At 27.9% G+C, this 22,040-nt stretch overlaps 2 protein-coding genes across 3 annotated transcripts; both read left to right on the plus strand.

The window, feature by feature from the left end:
* Window positions 1-356: 356 nt before the first annotated feature.
* Window positions 357-3,511, plus strand: LOC113369900 (non-canonical poly(A) RNA polymerase protein Trf4-1-like). Its single transcript, XM_026610515.1, has 6 exons — window positions 357-545; window positions 1,375-1,508; window positions 1,575-1,878; window positions 2,143-2,414; window positions 2,684-2,830; window positions 2,901-3,511. The coding sequence occupies exons 1-6, from the start codon at window positions 386-388 to the stop codon at window positions 3,294-3,296; spliced, it is 1,413 nt and encodes a 470-aa protein (XP_026466300.1). The 5' UTR covers window positions 357-385; the 3' UTR covers window positions 3,297-3,511.
* A 1,931-nt stretch (window positions 3,512-5,442) lies between these two features.
* LOC113369902 (UPF0183 protein CG7083-like) lies at window positions 5,443-11,517 on the plus strand. Of its 2 annotated transcripts, XM_026610518.1 has the most exons (11): window positions 5,443-5,641; window positions 6,580-6,662; window positions 6,730-6,857; window positions 7,094-7,253; window positions 7,589-7,805; window positions 8,222-8,324; window positions 8,400-8,505; window positions 8,581-8,705; window positions 9,341-9,348; window positions 9,672-9,865; window positions 11,232-11,517. In XM_026610518.1, the coding sequence occupies exons 1-11, from the start codon at window positions 5,578-5,580 to the stop codon at window positions 11,331-11,333; spliced, it is 1,290 nt and encodes a 429-aa protein (XP_026466303.1). In that variant the 5' UTR covers window positions 5,443-5,577; the 3' UTR covers window positions 11,334-11,517. The 2 variants fall into 2 exon arrangements, with proteins under 2 accessions (XP_026466303.1, XP_026466302.1); XM_026610517.1 differs by lacking the exon at window positions 9,341-9,348 and having other exon boundaries at window positions 9,667-9,865.
* Window positions 11,518-22,040: the final 10,523 nt, after the last annotated feature.

Consider the following 22,040-nt stretch of genomic DNA (forward strand, 5'->3'; position numbering starts at 1 on the left):
TCAAATATCTCCCGTCCGCTTTTTTGCTCTTGGTTTATAATACAAAAAGGCGGATATTTGACAAGCTTATATAATATTTTGATAAAATCATAACGGTAAAACACGTAGTTGTTATTTTCAGACATATATAATATTTTGATAAAATCATAATGGTAAAACACGTAGTTGATATTTTTAAACTTATCTTTGTGCATGTGCCTTGTCTAGGAGGGATAATATGTAATAATTTTGAGATTTTTTCTCCGTTTAGTTGCTAAAATATGTGAATAGGAGCACTTCAATCATATAGATGATAAAATAAATTAATAATGCACAATTCATTTTTTCTAACTGATATAATTAAATTTCTAGGTTACATGATGAGATTGAGCATTTCTATCAGCATATGTCACCATCGCCCACAGAGCATGCGCTGCGTTTACAAGTGGTTTCGCGAATCGAGAGCGTCGTCCTGGATTTATGGCCATGTGCTCAAGTCGAAGTTTTCGGCTCCTTCCGAACTGGTTTATATCTTCCTACAAGTGACATCGATCTTGTAGTCTTAGGTAAATTAAATTCTTTCAAAAAACATAGCAAATATATAATTGCATTTTGTTTGTCACCAACGAAAGAAACCTCAGGCTTACTCATAAATAAAGGTATACTCTTCTGGGTGATGGAGTTGATAGTCAAAACGAAAACACCTTAAAATATCATAGGCCGATGTGAAGTGATTTAATTATAAAAATTAAAATTTTGAAAAAAGGCCGAGCGCAATATGTACGCCTACAGTGTTCCACATTAATATATCTCATAATATGAAATTCATTAGTAATTTTATATATGTATTCTTATCACATTTCTGGCGTATTTGCTGCACGATCAGAATTATTACTTTATTGCTTTTTAATATACTCCCAAAATTGATCAGAATTGATATTTTAAAGTCATTTTTTCAATCCTATGTTTTTTTGTTGATTATTTTAGGACAGGTGTGAAAATTACTATTTTGTAATAAATATATGACCGCAAACCATGCATATTGTAATTTGTTAAAAACGTTATTTTTTATTTCTGAGTCACTAATAGTATGTCTAATGTATCCTGCAGTTATAAAACCTTTAAGCTATTCTATAATATTACTAATATACAATAATAAATACACAATAAATATTGGTTTAATTAATGAGTTTTTGCAGATCTAAATCCTTTAAGCTATTCTATAATATTACTAATATAGTTAAATACACAATAAATATTCGTTTAATTAATGAGTTTCGATTTGTCTAATATTTTATTTATACATAACAGAACTTTTATTTAAAAATTCTATTATATATTTTTGCTTAATATTATTTCCTAAATCTAATTTTTTTTTTTTTAAACGAATCTTAGGCCGATGGGAAAGATTACCATTGCACACACTTGAGTCTGAATTAGTTGTTAGAGGCATTGCTGAGCAGAACACTGTAAAAGTTTTAGATAAAGCTTCGGTACCAATTGTTAAACTCACAGACAGAGAGACACAGGTAACTTTTCATTTTTTTGTAAATTACTTTATTTGCAGAACTTCAATAAAATAAAAATCTTTTCAGGTGAAAGTTGACATATCATTTAACATGTCTAGTGGTGTACAGTCAGCAGAATTGATAAAAGAATATAAGCGCAAATATCCCGTTTTATCAAAATTAGTGCTTGTATTAAAACAATTTCTACTTCAGAGGGATTTAAATGAAGTCTTCACTGGAGGAATATCATCATACAGTCTGATTTTAATGTGCATTAGTTTTTTACAGTTACATCCAAGAAGAGATTTATTCAATAATGAATCTAATTTAGCTGTACTTCTCATAGAGTTTTTTGAATTATATGGACGTAAATTTAATTATGTAAAAACAGGTAAATATTTATAAACAAAAGATTATTTTAGTATTGAATTTTCAGTTATTATGATTGACTGCATTTTTTACTTTCCTGCACATTATTCCACTGACTGTTTTCAAATTCATCCAATCAGCAACCATTGTGTTCTTTCTATAATGTGATGTTATATTTCAGTTTCTTTCTTTATATATTTTTCAAGTTGCTTAGATGAAGATACTTTATATATTTATGACTATATTTCTATATAACAGCTATAAGGTATTATTTGTTGTCCATTAGGAATCAGTATTAAAAATGGTGGCAGTTATATAAGAAAAGAAGATATGCAAAAGGATATGGTAGATGGGCACAGACCTTCATTATTATCTATAGAAGATCCTTTGACTCCAGGAAATGACATTGGAAGATCAAGTTATGGAGCATTGCAAGTTAAACAGGCATTTGATTATGCTTATATTATATTAACGCAAGCCGTTTCACCATTAAATGATATTTTTAATGATTGTAATAAACATTCAATATTAGGCCGAATAATATTGGTTACAGATCAGGTATGTACACTAATAATATTCACTTGTTAAAAATGTCATAAACAGTTTCTTCAATTTTAGATAAAATAATTTTCAAATTATGTTATCATTTTTAATATGAACCATTCTTATAATTAATATTTTGCCATTTCTTTGCATGTGACATATTGTGTAATATTCATTCAGTCAAATTTCGGAAATTATGAAATAAATATATAAATATTATTTACACCAACTTCAAAACTAATATAATTTGCTGTAATATCACAACACTATATTTTTATAATCAGGTGAAAGAATATCGAGATTGGGTTGCAGATATGTTTGAAGGAAAATATGCAATTCGTAACAATGCATTACGTGCAGCTAGTGAGAGAGGAGGTGGCAGTACTTGTAGCCTAGACAGTAGTGGTGATTCGCCAATGGACAGTGAAGCAGTGAGTAATATTAATCTTACATAAATATTTTAATGATGTCGTATTTTTATTTGCTGAAAATGATTTTTAGGAGTCGAATCCTGCAAGTCGTGATAACTCTCCAAATAACAACAGATCAGGTTGTTCGAGTGGACCTGATCATCAAATGCCATTAGGAACAGGCAACACTTGGGTTAATCATACAACAAGCAGAATTAGGCGTTCTTTTCCTAATGTGCCACCTAAGAAAAACAAAGATAACATTAATTGTAGAAATAGTAGAAACAGAGATTATAACAATATTGATGAGAGGAAACAACATTTAGAAAGAGACAATGACTTCTGCTATAACAACAGATATAATCATCAAAGCAATATGAAAAAGCAGCAAAAACTCAAGAAAAGAATGGCAAATACTTCTCTTACCAATTTTGACAGTAAAGGTCCTAAAGCTAGCCAAAGAAATTCACAAGACTTCTCGCGATGATGAAATTAGATTCTTTATTATGGTAAAAGTAGGGTGAGTCATTGGATAAAATTTCCTGATTAGTTATAAGTGTTATTAAGTCTCTACAATGAGATTGAATTCTAATATAGGTATTAATATTAGTTTAATTTATTATAAGTATATTGACAATGTCCATTGCATTATTCTGCCAATGAAATGGAATATGCAAACTTACTTAATTTTGTACATAAGTACATTCTTTATTACGAAGATGTTATTATATGATTGTGATAATTATTTTATATAATGTGAAATATATCAGTAGACAAATGTATTTAATACGTTTGTTTACTAAAAATACACATTATATATTTTTGTTTAATATAAATATGCAATTATTATAGTGTGTCTTACGAGTAACTTGAGTTATACATACTTACTTTTTAAACTTAAACTAATTCTGAATTTTATACTGTTTATTTCTATTTACTCATAATAATTGTTGTTAATTTAAAATATTGATGAATTCAATGTTATTTTATATAATTCCAATAGTTTTTTTTGTAATTCCTCATATTTACTTTTTGTTGTTGAATATCCAATATTATTTTTGAATATACAAATAGTTTGATGTGAACTTCAATGTATTTTTCAATGTATATTTAAATTTGTTATAATTGGAGTTTGTTTTTACAGCTTGAAGATGGCTGATGTAATTTTTTCCTTGAGAGGAGCATTGTAGTTATAAATAAGTAGTTTTAATAATAATACTCTTCACAATTTATTATAAAGTATATGTATAAGCTCGAATATCGTTAACTGTTCTTTTTTGGAGAATTTTATTTAGTTTGGAAACAAAGTTATCATCTCTAGTTATTTAAAATATATAATAAAGTATATTAGGAATTGTGTAAATATATTTATATTTGTTATATGTAGTGAGTAAGAAAAAAAATCGTAAAAAAATTTATAAAAAATGTTTAAAGACATGACAAGTCATTTTTCAAGTACAAAAAGTTATTTATTGTAAAAATAAAATTATGTAAATATTTGTAAATAATGTTTATGGCAATACAATTTGCCTATCAATTTGTTGTTTTATTTAATTGAATCAAGAACGAATAAGGATTTTGTTGTTGATAATTGTTTTCCTTACGTTTTTCTGCAATGAATGAAAATTAAATACATAATCTTTAATAGAGTAGTTTCCGAATACGATAAAGAAAATTTGTTTTAGTAAAACAATGAATTTATGGCATAAACTATAGAGTTGTGCAATGGTAGTAAAGCAAAATAATATACCCTATTCAGCATATTTCAAAATATAAAGAGCATATTGATAAAAGCAATCACATATTAATGTAAATTTAAACTGATGCAAAAGACTATTCTTATGGCAAACGAATGTTTTCTTGAAATATTTTTAGCACATATTTCCAATTGAATCGATTCGCTGACGTGATAGGGAGTACAATCTCTATAGTACCAACTTTGCTTTTGAAATCAGTTAGAAAAGGATGTTAAAAAAGGGCTGTGCTATTTCAGATTTATGAAACTCAGGGGATGCGGTGATTCTATAAGAATGAAGTTAAATAATGCGTTTGCCATGAGGGATAAATTATTAAGTAAATATTCATGATTGATAAGAAACACATATTCAAATTCTGAATATTTATAAGTTAGTAAGAATTTGCAGCTTGAGGAATAAATGCATTTATATGCAATACATGTACATTCGTATTATGCATTATGGAGTCAAATACTTAAATATAAGTGTTATATACACATAATATATATGCTGATTCATACTTAATAAATATGTTTAGTTTCGAAAATTGGAATTTTGGAATTTCATACGCAATTTTCTCACGAAGTTTGTGTTAAATTCATGTTCTAAGTATATTATTCAGGGTATTTTACTATAGTTTTCAAACGAAGTCTTAGATGTTGTATTTGAATTAATTTAAAGAAAACTCAAAGAAATATGATTATATCAAGATTCATACAAGTAAAATAATAATCAAGATCGTATTGAATTATCAATTTTTTATGACTAAGCCCGTTCAAGGCTACATGTGTGTGCAAAAGTAAGATATTGTCTGATACGCCATATATTGCTTTGTGTGTGTGATAAAAGTAAACAGCTCGCTGACAAAAATACAGCAATCAGCTGTGAAATGTCAGTCGTATGATTCAAAATGGCCGCTTGTAAACCATCGTACGTAGTTTGAACAAAGAGTTGCGCAAAATACTTTATTAAACAAACGGCATTTGATTTTGAGTGATTTAGAGTTTCATTGTTTATTTAAACTAATAAGACATGTTGGATTTAGAATTGGTACCTGAACGGTCCTTGGGATGCGAGCAATGGGAGTTTGTTTTGGGTAAGTTTATTATGAACGCTTTCTGTTCAATACCTTATTATAAACTATCATCATCAATTAGACTTAGGTACAGAATAAATTCATGCGATTTTTTCATTTTCATCTAATGTTAAAAAAAGTTCATGTATGTAACATTTGTATCATATCACTATAATTAGCTGATTGTAAACAAGTTGTTATCAAATATGTGAACTGTCACCCAAACGTCACATTTCAAGGTTTTTTGTGTTGATGTTGGTTACGTATTGGTGCCAGTAAAAGTGATATACATATAAAAATTTAGGTTTTTATTATTATCATGATTGTATGTTTATTTGCATAATGACGATAATTTTTCTTGTATTCCGAAAAAGATATTTTTGCATCTACGACTGAACTTGTGAACTTGAAATTCACTTTATTTTAATAAATTATATCAAAACATATACACATATAGCATGGTATACCATGCATGGTATTATATACATATATACATTTACAAGACTGTATATAAATAAATATAAATACACCATTTATATATATATACATATATATATATATATATATATATATATATCAAAATTATAATTTAAACTAAAAATGTCTTATGGTTCAAAAAAGTGAATCCATAATTTAATTTATTAATTTTAATATTTTAAAGTTCAGGAACCACATCTGTGAAACATATAGAAATAATTACAAATAAAAATTCAATACTATAGTATTATCTTTTGTAAAAAGAGAAAACTTTTCGCTTAGAAAACTAAAATCATGTTGTTTAAAATATATAAACACCTTAAAAAAAAGAGTAATCATGCGAGATTCAATTTGTTTAAAGAACCAAATAAAAAAATACACACTAAAATAAAACATATTATGGAAAACTCACTTCTTCCTTTATTCTGGCATTATTTTTCCTTTTTTTGCATAATTTAATTCTTTCGGAAATTTATTTATAGGTATGCATTTTTCCCAAGCTGTTGCTATCATTCAATCACAAGTCGGACTTATCAGAGGAGTGCAAGTTTTATACAGTGACACGGTGAATATCAAATATTTCTTATGTTAAACAGAATTATATCGTTTAATTATTGTGCTATCATTTATAGAGTCCACTAGCTGTTGATTTGGCCATAAATTTACCACATGATGGAATACGCTTGGTATTCGACCCGGTTGTGCAAAGATTAAAATTAATTGAAATATATAATTTGAAATTAGTGAAGCTTAGATATTGGTATGTATTTCTTAAGAATGATTTGTTTTAATATTATATATGCTTGATGTAATTTTAAATATATCTACAGTCAATATATAATCAATGTTAGAATAAAATAATTTTGAATCTAATTAAGATGATTCTTAAAATTCTGTAATTTGTTGTAAGTTTTATTTTCAAATACTTGTTATGAATGATCTATTAGATTGTGCATATCTCATTCACGCAATTAATTATATACTATAATTTTTCAGTGGTCTTCCATTTAACTCTCCAACTGTTTTACCGTCTATCGAGCAAGTTGAACATTCTTTTGGAGCTACCCATCCAGGAGTTTATGATGCAAATAAGCAGTTATTTTGTTTGCATTTTCGTGGTCTCAGTTTCTATTTTCCAGTAGATAGCAAACTGCAGGTAATGGTTATCTAGTGGAACTCTGTCGTATTTATTATCTATATTTAATATTATGCATTAGTTGATTTATTTTCATTGATAAGTACACTACAAAATGAGCAAAAATTAAATTTGAATTTTTTAATGAAGAAAATATTCAAGAAATAATTTTTTACACATAAGCACATAGATTTTTTCTTTTATTAAAGAATTAGAAGTTAAAGTTAAGAATACTTAATGGTGTAATTCTATAATTCTTACGTTATATGATTTTTATTTTGTCTTAATAATATTAAACATCAATTTTACTTGATAATAAGAATGTTTATAACACTGAATGTATAAATTATTCATAGCCGGGCTATGCACATGGTTTGGGTTCCTTACATTTTCCAAATGGTGCATCACCAGTGGTATCTCGATGTTCGTTATACTGTGGCCCTAGTGCTCCAGAAGCCAGACCCCCAAACCTGCCCATCACTTGTTACAACCAGCAATTATATCTTGAAAGGGCCGAAGTTTTTCGTAGTCATGGACAAACTAGAGGCCTGAGAATGCATTTATATATGGAAGGTAAAGTATTTCCATCAAATCAGTTTTAGTATTTCAAACAAATTGATTTTTCATTTTAATTTAATTTTGGCTTCATATATGTGTTGACTTGCAACATTGCGCCTTAAAGTAAATAGAATCATCATAAATTTGAATAATTATATCAGAAGTACATAACATATTATTTCTAAAATTTTTGGTTGGGAGCTCAATGTTGCTGTATTTTATTAAAGAAACCTAAGTTGAGTAAGAGGCAAACTTAAAACCTAAGTTGAGTAAGAGGCAAACTTAATAAATATTTAAACGAAATAAATTTTAAAATATGAAACATTCACTTGAAAAGTTGTAATTGCTTGTTCAAGATGGAAGTTTTAAATGAAACAAATGTTTGGATGAAACAATGAAAGGCAAACATTATCAATTTTAACTTGCTTCAGATTCTCCAAGGATACTTGAACCACGAAAGAAAAAAATAACAAGAGAATTATTATTTGGAGATAGTTGTCAAGATGTTGCAAGCAGTCTTGGTGCACCCAGCAGGTATATATTAAAGATAGCATTATAGGTTACAAAAAATAGCAACAAATATGACATAGTATTTAATATTTTTTTTAGAGTTTTTTATAAATCTGAAGATAAAATGAGAATCCACAGTCCTAATGCTCATCGCAAATCTGCTAGACGCAGTGATTTTTTCTTTAATTACTTTACTTTGGGCTTGGTGAGTAATAATTCTTTTTGTTATATTAATAATTATGATCATTTTTATTAAAATATAAATATTAAACAATTTCAGGATGTTTTGTTTGATTCAAGAACACAGCGTTTGAAAAAAATTGTGCTTCATACTAATTATCCTGGACATTATAATTTTAACATGTATCATCGCTGTGAATTTCACCTTCAGTTAGCTCCTGACAGGTTAGTTAATCTTGTATATGACTATTAAGTATATACATATATGATGAGTAGTGCTGCTTTAGGGCAGGTCTCTAAGTTAAGTTAAACTTCAACTTGATTCAGGGAAGAATAGTGTTTGAGATTTTTCATTGCTATTTTCAATTGGAAACATTTTTTTAATCTATATTTTCAAGTGAAAATGGACATTGCTATTGCACAATACTAATTTATTTGTTGTCAATTATATTAAAATATAATGCAAAATCTCATCAAGTTATTGAAATAATATATTTTAGTAAACAAGAGAACAAGTTTCTTTATGCATCTGCTTTCATTGCAGTTGCCTCAATCAAAAATTTTACATTTAATGTTAAAACAATAGGCTTTAATAAAACAGTTGAACGGACAAATTTTTAATTAGAGTTAATGACCAAATTTTTATGTTTAGTTGATAGTCGTTGAATGCTTTGAAAATACTATGATTTATATTTTTCAAAATATAAGGTGCATTAGGTAAAAAACTTACATGATTATCTACAAAGATTACTTTTGAGGAAGAAATACGATCTTTTAAAAATTGATATTAAAATTTTGCAGAAACTTGGGACTGCATAATATGCTTTGTATTTCTTCTTTGTATTGTTTTATGTCGGAAGACCTTCTAATCGCAAAATTTAAAAACAAATCTAGTGAAGGGAGTGTAGCTCAGGGGTAAGGTATCTGTTTCGCGTGCTGAAACTCTTGGATTCAAACTCTTAGTTCCTAAAAGATTCATACATTCAAAAATCACATTTGAAATATGCAAAAACCTTTCACATAATTCAAACATGCAGGCTTTTAATATTAAACGAGAAAAAATTGAAATTTATGATTTCAATATTTAAAAATCTTACAATTAGAATGCTTGATATTTGAAACCAAAAGTAACCAAGAGAGTGTTTGTGTTATAAAAAAATAAATTTGTATAAAATTGATTTTGCAGATTACCTTCTGATGCAGGACGTCTGGTAGATGTAACACCATCTCCTGTCTTAGTATCTGCATACAGTAAATGGGACTCTGTAAGTAGCCACTTAAGACCATCTGATAGACCAGTAGTTCTCAATCGAGCTAGCTCTACAAATACTACCAATCCTTTTGGTAGCACATTTTGTTATGGATACCAGGACATAATATTTGAGGTAAAATTTGATATTTATTCGTTTTGTTATATGTGAACAACTAAGATTAGATGAATACAAAGTTTTATTTGAATATTTGAATATTTTTGCAAGCGTCAAAATATGAAATTACTGGAAAATTAAGTAGCTTTCAGATTTTTGGAAAATTTAAATATTTGGAAATTTATGCACATTCAAAAAAAAATTATAAACAAATTAATAAATCAAATTTATTGCAAAATTTGAAAATTTAGAAATATTGTGAAAATTTGTGACAATTTGTGAACTGTATGTTAAAGTGTTGAAGTTGTTGAATATTTTGCGGCAATGATAACGTTTTTTTATTTCGGAACTTTGACGATATTATGATAGATAGTGCTTAACAATTACTTTGAGCGAAGGTGGCTTTGGCTTTGCTATCAGAAGATTTCAGGTTCGATTCTTCGTCGTACAAACCTGATATGAAGCAGTTTATATTAGTTTTCTCATCAAATCAAGTAGAAACAATAGAAATTTTAAAATTCTTCAATGGAAATTGAAAGTTTTCTACGAATAATTCAAATATTTACCTACTGAATCTATGTTTTTAATGTGTGTGTGTGTGTACGGATACAAAGTTTCGTTGACGATTTCGGGAACACCGATCAACCGATTTGAATAATTCAAAAAACATTCGATTCGTATCGATATGGAGACGTGCTGATTAATTTTTGGCGAAGGCAGGTCTAGCCGTTCCGAAGATACGGGGCAAAAAATGCCAAAAACTGTAACTCAGTTTTTAAGACAACGGAGCGTCCGATTTTAATAATTCAAAAAACTTTTTACTTGTATTGACAAGATGAACAACTGATCAAATTTTTGGGAAGGCAAGTTTAGCGGTTATGGACTCTCAATAAAAATAAGTTAAATAAAATGTCATTTAATCAAAATCGGCGGTCAAAAATTTTTATATCAAATTATCAGATATTTTATAGAGATTTTAATAATGTTTATAATAAGTTTTAGTTAAAGTTTATTTAGAATATCTGATAATTTGATGAGCATAGAATGCAAGCATCCTTTTCTCAACTCAAAGGACTATTTTTAGTGGTTTTTCCTCGGAGATTTTGCTGCAGCTGATCACGTATTTACTAAGAATCAATGCACCCTGTGTTTAAAAATATGTGTCTACTATATTTTAACCACATATACTCAAAAGCATTTATTTTTTATCAAGTACGTAAAAACTTGCAAAAGGCCTTGAAATATAAACATTTCACCCTACAGGAAAAAAAAAGAGCTACTGGAGAAAAGTCTAACAAATTAATTGTTAGAATATTGTAAATTCTAACACCTGTCATGATGTTTGCATTGTAATATTATTTAAGCATTAATGGTTTGTTTTCAGGTCATGCCAAACAACTATATCGCATCTGTTACTTTGTACAGAAATCAATCTAGTTCTACAGAGAACATGACAAAGCAAACATCAATTCATAATTCGGCATGACCATGGCTCTCAACCACTAGACTGGTTCTGTCCGGCAGATATTGGCATCCTGATATGTCATGATGTGCATGCCACTTATATTGAGATTATTTTCAAAATAATAAACCGTAATATATGCGAAAATATGTGTCCATAAACTGATTAGCATTGGTAACGTATTAATTAATGGCTAATTAACTGGTTGAGGAAAACATTTATTATGTTGCACTTTTTATTTCTTGAATTTTCTTGCTGAAATAATCAGCTACTCGAAATGTAGAAAAAATGTTTATTATTTTTCTTTGTGGTGCTTTTAGCATTTAAATTTAATAATTTTCATTATTGAAAATTGTTTTTTACCTAATCTTTTCGAGCGTCGTTTAGAACAATTTCATTTACCTCTGTATAAGAAATGAAAGACTTTTTTCTACTACTTGTCTATTATTCATGCACGCATAGACATACTAATGTACTAAACCGAAATTTTACCGCCTCGAATGTATGTGGATGCTATTTATACCATATTATTATTATTCTTTTTTTTAATCGTTTGCTACAGGTTATAACAAAAATTGCTTGATACGAGTTGATTCTAATCAGGTACAATTATTTTAATCAGATTAAATTACATATTTGAGTTTATCACATGACTATAATTTATATGCACCTGATTTCGTTTTTTTTTTCTTATTCACAATCATTTTTAGCAAGATCTTTAAAAGTTTTCTTTTATTTTTCAAAAAGACTGTCAATATTCTAATAATTTCAGTAAAACTTTTGATAGGATTGGGTTGAGAAAAGTTGATTTACTAATTTAGGCACACCGGTATTTGATTTTACTCTTTTTTTTAACTATTGATTTTAACCATTTTATATGTATGGCAAACTTTTTCATGAGCATTATTTACTCTATTGTCTTCCAGCCTATTTGTACTGTATATATGAAAACAGACTTTGCAATAAAAGATATCATCAATCTCTATTCAAACGAATTTTTAATGTTTTGGCTCATTTAGATTCTTATTAAATTATGATTAATTTTGTAAAGCGGTTTTTATACTCAGCCGGTCACGTATGCAGCATTAAAAGATAATAAATAAATGAGTGAATCAACTCAACATCAACAAAATTTTTTAAGTTTTAAATTATTAGTTAGTATTTATATGCTGTGCTATTAAAATCTGTTGCCTTATTATTCTTGTTTACTGTTAAATACTATAAAATACTGGAGCTGTGAAGATTGTTAATTAAATATCTAATCTATAATTACTTTTTGCGTAAATATTTGAAATATCCAAAAATATGTATACAAAAAACAATTTTGTTTGCTTGTTTCTGGAATATTATGGACAACAAAAAATAAAAAAATGCGATTTTGCACAATAATACAACAAAAAAAAATGAATTGTGATATGGCTATTGTTAGTTATTTTTTCATAAAAATAATATTTTAATATATCTATATTTGAATTTAGAGTTTTGCAGTTTGTAGATTTTATTTAATTAACTGCAAGTATATGAAGCTTCTGAAATTCATTTGCCACTTTGAATTTGAATTCTGTGAGTTTCAAATAATTACTTTGATAGTAACTTAATACATAAAAGTAACTAGAATATGTTTATAATCATTATATATAAATGTGATAGGTTTTATCATAGTGAATAAAGTAATTAGATTATATGTGTATGTATATATTTATATATTAAAGTTTAACTTTAGATATATGTATTGTTCTGATTTTAAATAGATGTTGCAGATAATTTTATATACACAAAGTAATATAAGTTTTGAAAAACGGTTGTAACAGTATTATATAAATCATATATATAATCATAAAAATGTTTATTACCAAATTCATTTTATTAAAATGGACCAAAATATGCTCACCAAAAATATTACATATTATTTCTCTTATATTCTATTTAATGTGATTATAAAATATTTATATGCAAAATATTTTCTATGAAAATGAAATACTCTGCATGTGTAACACAGGATAATGAATATATAAATAATATTTAAAATTTACATGACAATTAATTCTGTAATAATATATTATTTTACTTAAGACATGTAACAAAAATGTAAAGATCTCATTTTTCATTAAAATTTACACTTATTTCTTGTATTTTTCATTTAATTTATTTAAAGGCTTTATGTATAATAAGATATTATTAATAAGAATTATAATTAATCTAACTTCTAACTTTTTTGAGACATATTAATACAGGAATAACAAACATGGCAAAACAAACTAATTAAAAATAATAAGACAAAATATTTAAAAATAATTTTCTAAATTTAGCGTGAAAATAATGTATTGCTGTTAGTAAAAGCATAACTTTGCCGTTTTCTTGATGAAAAAATGAAAATAATGTTCAAATGATATACATTTTGAGAAGCATACGTAGATCAGGTGATTTAAAAATCTTCGTTTAATAAAATTAAGGCAGCAATTGAAGCAAAAAGATACATTGCACTGTTGTCATTTTCGATACAAATAATGCTTTTAATTCGGCAAGTAAGAGTTGCTTATGTAATATTTGAGAAACAGTATATATTTATATACAGAACTGATAAAGGTTCATAAAGTTTTGAAGTGACAAATGGTGTTTCTATGGTGGAGATTTTAGGCTAGTTTTGCAGACGAATTAGCTATGGTAGTTGTGTAATAGCAGTTGTTATATGTGCCCATTATTTTTGTGAATATTACCATGGATAGTTGGATTTCCTCAGCAAGTTTGATGGTGGCTGTTCATAAAATAGTCGCTATGCTAAGTTTGGAGAAACAAAAAACAATCTTCATTCATATTCAATTGCTCTGGGGATACAATAGTTGTTAGAATCACATCGGATATTTATCGGATAAGGAGTAATCAATGTTAACGTCAATCGAGGTTTGTCATAGTTTATAAGATTTTAACATTATCATATGTTAGAACATTTTTTTTATTGTATTTATGTTTCAAGATCTTCTGATCACTTTGCCAATTTTGGGTTAAATGAAATTTAATCCCAAGAACATTCAATTGGCGTTATTGTTATAATTACGTAATTATATTTTTATGATTTTATCGTCTTGTAAAATCATAAAAAGCTTTTTAAACTTAACGGAATGAAACGCAGCAATATTCAATCTGTTTATAATTTTTTAATAAGTGAATTGAAATTTAATAAAAAAAAAAACAACGCAGTTTTCTTATTTAACATTTTCTAAATACTACAAATATTCAAATCGGTTGTTTTAAAATTTCTTATCATTTTAATTCATCTAATAATCCTAAAACATTGTAATATCTTAATAATTAAAAATAAAATAAATAATTTTTACTCACAAATAAAATAAATATTTAGTAAATAAGATACAGTGATTTTTTCTGTTAAAGCTATTATCTGCGCATTTTTTTATAAAAATACACGAGACAACGTCTTGTTTTTCATCATTATTCCTTTTAATGATTCATTAATATCACATACAAAAATATAATATTTCATAAATACAAAATTCATATGTTGAGAAGAACTTTTGTAAACACACTAATAACATACTACATAAAAATTTTTTTTAATTAAAATCTGTCCATATTATGAGGACTTTTAGTAATTTTCGTTGATTGATATGCAGAATGTGGCTTATTTTTGGTAGGCAACAATAGACCTTATGATAAATGAGTATAATAATGTATTATAAGGTCTATGTAGACAAGCCATTAGTTGTTCTATCGAGCTGAAATTAATAACGATAAAAGGCATTCGCAAAATATTGGGTTTCTATGCTTTACTTATTTGATTATCAAATTGTTCACAAATCTACATTATATTATGTATTACCATAACATAATATGATAACAGAAATTCCGCACTGATGCTCTCCAGAATTTTCAATCAGATTTCAACGGATCATTTTTTTATATTTTTTATTTGAAAGATTTATTGGCATTAATATATTAAAGTAGTTTTTATTAACTTTTCGCAGTATAAGTTTCAGAATATTTTTCAAGATTTCATAAAAAATGCCACAAAGCACATTTTAGAAAATATGGATGAATGTCTTTGTGTATGTAATATGTGTGTATGTTTTGATACAATATTTCGTCCACGATTTCGAGAACACGGATCAATTGATTTGATTAATTAAGAAAGCATTCATTTGTATCGACGTGGAGACGTGTTGATTAGTTTTCAGCAAAGGCAGGTCCAGTCGTTTCGAAGATACAGAGCAAAAAAGCTAAAATAGCAATTTTTGAGAGAACAGATCATCCGATTAGAATGAAAAACATTAGATTTTTGATTGAGTGTCAGAATGGTGCCAGACTCGTTTTTGGCAAAGTGGGTCTGAGAGATACGGAGCAAACGGTGTGAAATTTTGCAGTTTTTGAGAGATCGGGGTTCCGATTAGAATGACTCAAAAAAACTCTCGATTCGTATTAACGAAGTAAAGATATGATTAGGTTTTAAGAAAGGCATAACAAATCAGTTTTTTTTCAATTTCAAAATTATCAAAATATAATTTTTGTTTTTTTTTGTAATATCGGATTTTATTAAAATTTCAGAAATATACAAAGCTCAAAACCTATCCTTCAAAGACTCTATTCTTAACTTATGTAGTTGAAGACTTCAACTACATAATTTTGACTTTGTTATGCTTCGAAATGTTTGTATATTATACATGCGTTATTTTCATCCATTTTAACACGTCTCGATTAGGTTTTTTCATATATATGTAGGAGAACGGTTGCACAGCCCTGGCGCAGGCAAGTTTTTTGTTTCTTGAAAACATACATAAAGGTCAATGCCCAAATATAAGCATTTATATTATATTAGATGAATAAAATATAAGATACAATTCTTTTTGTTGCTCAAATATTCAATTACAGTGTGTGAAGTTCCAGCAAATTGATTTAAGGCACAATGCCATACACCGGAACTTTTATTTTTCACTTTTACTTAAAATGAAGAATTTTTATGAAAATTAATTCAGAATTTTTATGATAATTAATTAGTTCAGATATATTTTCATAATGCTAGTTCAGAAATTTTTTCTGATCACACGATAAAACTAAACTAGTGGGGTGGGTGTCATCGTGCCTTAAGGCAAATTGCTGGAACTTCTCGTACCGTAACGAAATGTTCGAGGAATACTGAATGTTTTCATATAAATTATTATAAATATTGTAACATTGTCTAATATTTATAAGAATTATATAAACTGAATTGCAAAGTTGAAATTATTTGTTTAAAGTATATTAGAACTATAGTCAAAATTAAAAATAAAATCTGAATTATTTTCGATATACAAAAAATTAAAAAAAAAAAAAAAAAAATGAAACGAATTTTTTTTTCCAAAATCAATTATTTTGTTAAGACAAGCAGAAAGTTCTTTGAATCATTCAAATCGGACGCTTAGTTCTCTCAAAAACTGCCATTTTTTACATATTTAGCTCCATATCTTCGAAATGGCTGGGCCTACATTTGTCAAAAACTAATAAACACTTCTCCCAATCATTACTAATCGAATGTTTTTTAGATCATTCAAATCGGATGTTCCCATCTTTCAAAAAGTCGATTTCTATTTTCTGCACTCTTTGCTTCGTACCCCGAAACGGCTGGACCTGCCTTTGCCAAAAACTAATCAGCTCTTTTCCCTATCGATAGGAATCGAATGTTTTTAAAACCATTCAAATCGGTTGATCCGTACGCCCGAAAACGTGGGCGAAAATTTGTATCCATACATACATACACACACACATCCATTTTTTCTGAGGTATGCCAAAACGTTCAGAAACCTTCAAAACGTCGATAAATGTAAAAATTTTCAATTCCGATTTTCGGCCCATTACAATAACTTACCCTACGGGAAGTTAATATATGAACAATGAAAGAGAAAGTCCAAATACTACGACGTAAATTTAACCTATTAATTAATTAATTTCGACTTAGAATTCGATCGAATCCATTTAAATTTTTGTTCATACGATTGAGATGTCCCGAGATGTCGAGGGCACCGTTACCATGACACCATGACACCATTCTCGCATTCGGGGATTGGGGATTGGGGATGGAGAGATAAGGGGGCGCGTTGCGCGCGCTTTCGCGTTCAACAGGCTTTCGCCAGCGACTCCGTTCCCTGAATGATGATCGTGAATTCTTTGTTTACGAATTGTTTATCTATCTCCTTCCACAAACGACCGGAATAATATTTGTTTGTTTTGATGCTGCGAGGATATATATAATTACGCAGCTCTTGTTTTGATAATCAGAATACAATTATTTAATAACATCGTGGATAAATGATGAAAACAAATTCGAGTTTTGTGTTTTCTTGGCGTTTTCAAAAATGCTTGATCCAATTAAAAATAATTTTAATTTGTATTAATTGCGTCATTATAAATTCATTTTGTGAAGTTTAGTGCTAGGTTTTATAGGTTTCTTAGGTATTTTATCTTCAGTTGATAGCTAGCCATCTATAGAGATCAAATTCCACGAAAAGACTTTGTCAGGATGAAAAGCTAAATTGTAAAATACACATCAAACACGTCAACTCCGAAACAACTTAAGGAAACTGTATCGGCTCTTAGGACCTAGATCATTTAAGATCGAATAGGGTTTGTAACCAGTCACAAAGGAAGACTAACGTCTCATCCCAAGCGAGTAGCATAAAACCTTTAGGTGGTTAACAAAAAAGATTTAAAAGATCACGCCTTATAGAACTCTGCTATGTATAGAAATTTCATATCTACTTACTTGTAATATTTTTAAAAAGAAAATATTAACTTGAGCTTAATTGTATTTTTTCAAATTGGAACTGGTAACTTCTACTCAATATTATTTATTTTTTATATTTAACTTCCATTAATGTAAATTATAATAATCGCAAGAAATCAAAAATTAAATTTTTTATGTATTTTTACGTTACAAAGGTTTCTGAACGTTTTGTCATATTTAAAAAAAAAATGAATGTATGTGTGTTTATATGTATGTGCCGATGCACTTTTTTACCATTTCGAGAACACAGATCAACCGATTTGAATGATTCAAAAAACATTCGATTTTTATTGATAAGGAAAAGTGCTGGTTAGTTTTTACTTTTTAGCAACGTTAGTTCCAGCCTATACGGGACAAAAAATGCAAAAAATGGTTATCAAGTTTTTGAGAAAGCGGAGCGTCCAATTTCAATGATTCAAAAAATAGTTTACATGTTTTGATGAAATAAAAAACCGTTTAAATTTCTTGGAAGGCAGGTAAAGCTTTTTTTGGAGATCCAATAAAAAAACGAAAAAATGCCATAAAAAATGATCATTATGCTCATCATAGACATATGCGCGTCCATATTAGGTTGTCAACTATCTCCCTTCCACTTTTTTGCTTTTGGTTTATAATACAAAAAGGCGGAAGGGAGATATTTGACAACCTTATATATTTCATACGGATTATAATGATAAGTTCAAATTTCGTTCACACTTTTATGAGTTTTGTACCAAGATTTATAGTGTTTAACCGTTAGAATAAAGTGGCTATTTAAATTACGTTACGGGAAGTTCCAGCAATTTGCCTTAAGGGGGTTGTTCTTTTTTTATTTTTCTTTGTTTCGGTTTTGAGATTTTTTGATATTATGAAAGATAAAAACCTTAGAATCATTTCAAAAAAAAAATCATCTCAATATCTATTTTTTTGACGAAGTTATAGATATATATATCTCTATATGTATGATCCTCTGAAAGCGTTTTTTTATCGCTCCGCAAGCTATTGTATGCCAGATTCCTCTTTTTCATTATAATACCTCATGCACATGACCTTTTTAATGTGTCAGCATCTTTGAACACCATGGTGGATTTAGTACATTAAATTAAATGGTGTGTTCAGTACATTATATTAAGAACTTTAAATACGTTTTTCTCAAATTGACTTTTTTCAATGCGGTGCCACAAATTAAACAAAAACTACAAGTCGGATCGACTTGAATTTTTTTTTAATTTGTTCACCACTGCAATACCGAGTACCCCTACCTCAAACAACTTGATAACATTACGCAAAAAAATTTTGCGAAGATTCTCGCCCCAAAAAAGGCCTTTTTTGACACTTTTTTTTTAAATAGCTGTCATTTTTTTCCTTCTTGCTTTTTTTCTTTTATTTTGGTAGGGGGACTGGAAACAAACTTCTTCTTCAACCTAATTTCTTTTTTTTTTGTTTCGGGCGATGCGCAACGGATTTATCTGTGGCACCGCAAAAGAGATCGATTTTGCAAGACCGACTTTGGCGCCCCCTGGTTAAAAAATGACGGCGCAAAAAGAAAAGAAGAAAATCACGTAATATTCTATGATTTTGTAATTTTTGTTTAAAAAAAACCGCATGTCGCTATGATAAATACATTTCGAGAAAAAACAAAAACAAATACCTTGCATTTTTTGTAACGAAAAAAGAACAACCCCCTTAAAACACCACTAGTTTTTTGTGATTGCAATACGAAATTTTGAATGACTCTTTTAACTTCCATTAGAGTAAGTTAGCGACATCGCAAATATTAAAATTTGTATATATCTTTACGTATCAATGGCTTCTGAACATTTTGGCATACCTTAGAAAAAATGTATATGTATGTGTGAATACAAATTTTCGTCGACAATTTTGAGAACATGGGTCAACCGATATGAATGATTTAAAAAACACTCGATTCCTCTTGACTGAGAAGAAAAAAGTGCAAAATATTGATTTTTATTGTTTCATAGAACGGAGCGTCCGATTTGAATGGTTAAAAAAAACATTTTACTTGAATTTTCTATCATATAGTAATTTTTACACCTTTGAAAAAATGTATGTAGGTGTGAATACAAGTTTTCGTCGACAATTTTGAGAACACGGATCAACCGATATGAATGATTCCAAAAACACTCGAGTCCTATTGACTGAGAAGGCAAAAAGTGCAAAAAATTGCATTTTACTTTTTCATAAAACGAAGCATACGATTTGAATGATTTAAACAACATTTTTCTTGAATTTTTTATTATATAGTAATTTTTACAACTGAAATGGACAACAAGTAAAACTGTAGGCAAAAAATGACTTTGGAAATACTAAATTCTCTGACCATTGTCATTTGACCATTTGACAATCAAAAATGATCATTTCTTTTTGTTGCTTTTTTATAATATTTAATTTATGCATATATATATATAATTTATTAAAAAATATTTAAAGTATGTATATAAAATATTTTTCTGTTAAAAATACACTTTGATTTCAATCATTCTTTCTATATAGTTCAAATAATGAACCTATATACATTGTCTCGAAAAAAAAACGTAATTCGCTCCGAGCGTGACTGCAGCGCCCATGCAGCGCCGTAATAAATATGAACTAATTGGGGTTATCAGTGTGTGGTTTTCATGGGTTTTACATGTTTGTTAAAGAAAAAAGATATTAAATAATTGTTATAAATAATAATAAACAAGATACAGTAATAATGTGAACGCTGAATGTTTATTGAAATTATTAAATTTACTTCAACGTACTTAAAACATTGTTAAGTATAATGATTAATTAAATAAAGAAATGCAGTAAATATTTGTAAGGTTAAGTGCCTCAAAGCTTATGTCATAAACTCGGAATAGTTCTTAATAAAAACAATATAATAATGATAAATAATATTTTATCAATAGAATAAGTAAATAGTAAATTAATTTATTCAATTTTTTGGTCAAACTAAAGACTTAGACATTATTATAAAGACAAAATTTAGACATTATTATAAAGACAAATTAACTTATTGAAGGAAATATTGTTGACAAGTAGGTAGGACTCAATACCTCGACCGATTCACTGCAAATGCGATCATAGGGCTTGGGAACCCACGGTGATCCATCAACACTACAAATATATATTTCGCATTATTTCAGCATTGTATTAATTAAACTGTTTGCAAAATAAACATTTTTTCGCTATGTGATAACTTTTATTTTTCTTTTAATCATAAAATTACAATTATTATATAATAAAATGTAAAATATATAGATAATAGTTATACATAATCAATATACAATATATAAATATGTATTTTTCATTATTTCAGGCTTGTATTAATTACATTGTTTTACAAAACAATTTTTTTAGTGAGCATTAAATTTTGATAATACAACAATTTATTGACTTATAATTTTTCTTTTTGCTAAACATAACAATTTTACAACTATTCATAATACTCCGAATTGTATTTTTATAACAATAAGGTTATGATACTTACTTTATTCTTCTAACCGCTGCGATCCACTTTTCCCGTTGATTTTCTTTCCACTTAGCTGTAGAAAATGTATAGAATTTGCAGTCACTTTTTCTGCTGGTATTTCTACAGCCCACTACAGAACAGCTATGGTGGCTCATTTTTAATTATCTTATTTAAATTTGAAATAAATAAATATTTTATGTGTTTTTGTTTAAAATTTTATTTATAATAGCCCCTTTTAGTGCTCCAAGTTAGCCACTACGAACGCTTCGGTCGATTTGACTTCCCCTTCCATGCCTTCGCACATAGCCAATAAACTAAATAACAGTTCTACATATAACATTGCAGATATTTTGGTAAATTCAAACCATTCAAACCTTGTATCTTTTAATAGTATTCCCAGATGCACCAATGTAATAATTTTTTTTGTTGGTAATCAAAGTACATATGCAAATAGCATTTATTCCAAATAAGGTAACCCTAAATTGTTCAATTCATAAGGTAAGAGTAG

Source organism: Ctenocephalides felis, unplaced genomic scaffold, assembly GCF_003426905.1.
Source record: "Ctenocephalides felis isolate EL2017-DRISC unplaced genomic scaffold, ASM342690v1 CF-g0.4_SCAFFOLD_01492, whole genome shotgun sequence".
Classification (NCBI taxonomy): domain Eukaryota; kingdom Metazoa; phylum Arthropoda; class Insecta; order Siphonaptera; family Pulicidae; genus Ctenocephalides; species Ctenocephalides felis.

What these genes read in the sequence shown, in the direction of transcription:
- LOC113369900 (XM_026610515.1), top strand. Translation starts at nt 386, where the DNA reads ATGTCACCATCGCCCACAGAGCATGCGCTGCGTTTACAAGTGGTTTCG. An exon ending in TAATATTGGTTACAGATCAG is followed by an intron (nt 2,415 to 2,683) that starts GTATGTACACTA and finishes TTTTATAATCAG; the next exon opens with GTGAAAGAATATCGAGATTG. An exon ending in CGCCAATGGACAGTGAAGCA is followed by an intron (nt 2,831 to 2,900) that starts GTGAGTAATATT and finishes AATGATTTTTAG; the next exon opens with GAGTCGAATCCTGCAAGTCG.
- LOC113369902 (XM_026610518.1), top strand. Translation starts at nt 5,578, where the DNA reads ATGTTGGATTTAGAATTGGTACCTGAACGGTCCTTGGGATGCGAGCAA. An exon ending in CAGTAGATAGCAAACTGCAG is followed by an intron (nt 7,254 to 7,588) that starts GTAATGGTTATC and finishes AATTATTCATAG; the next exon opens with CCGGGCTATGCACATGGTTT. An exon ending in AGTCTTGGTGCACCCAGCAG is followed by an intron (nt 8,325 to 8,399) that starts GTATATATTAAA and finishes TATTTTTTTTAG; the next exon opens with AGTTTTTTATAAATCTGAAG.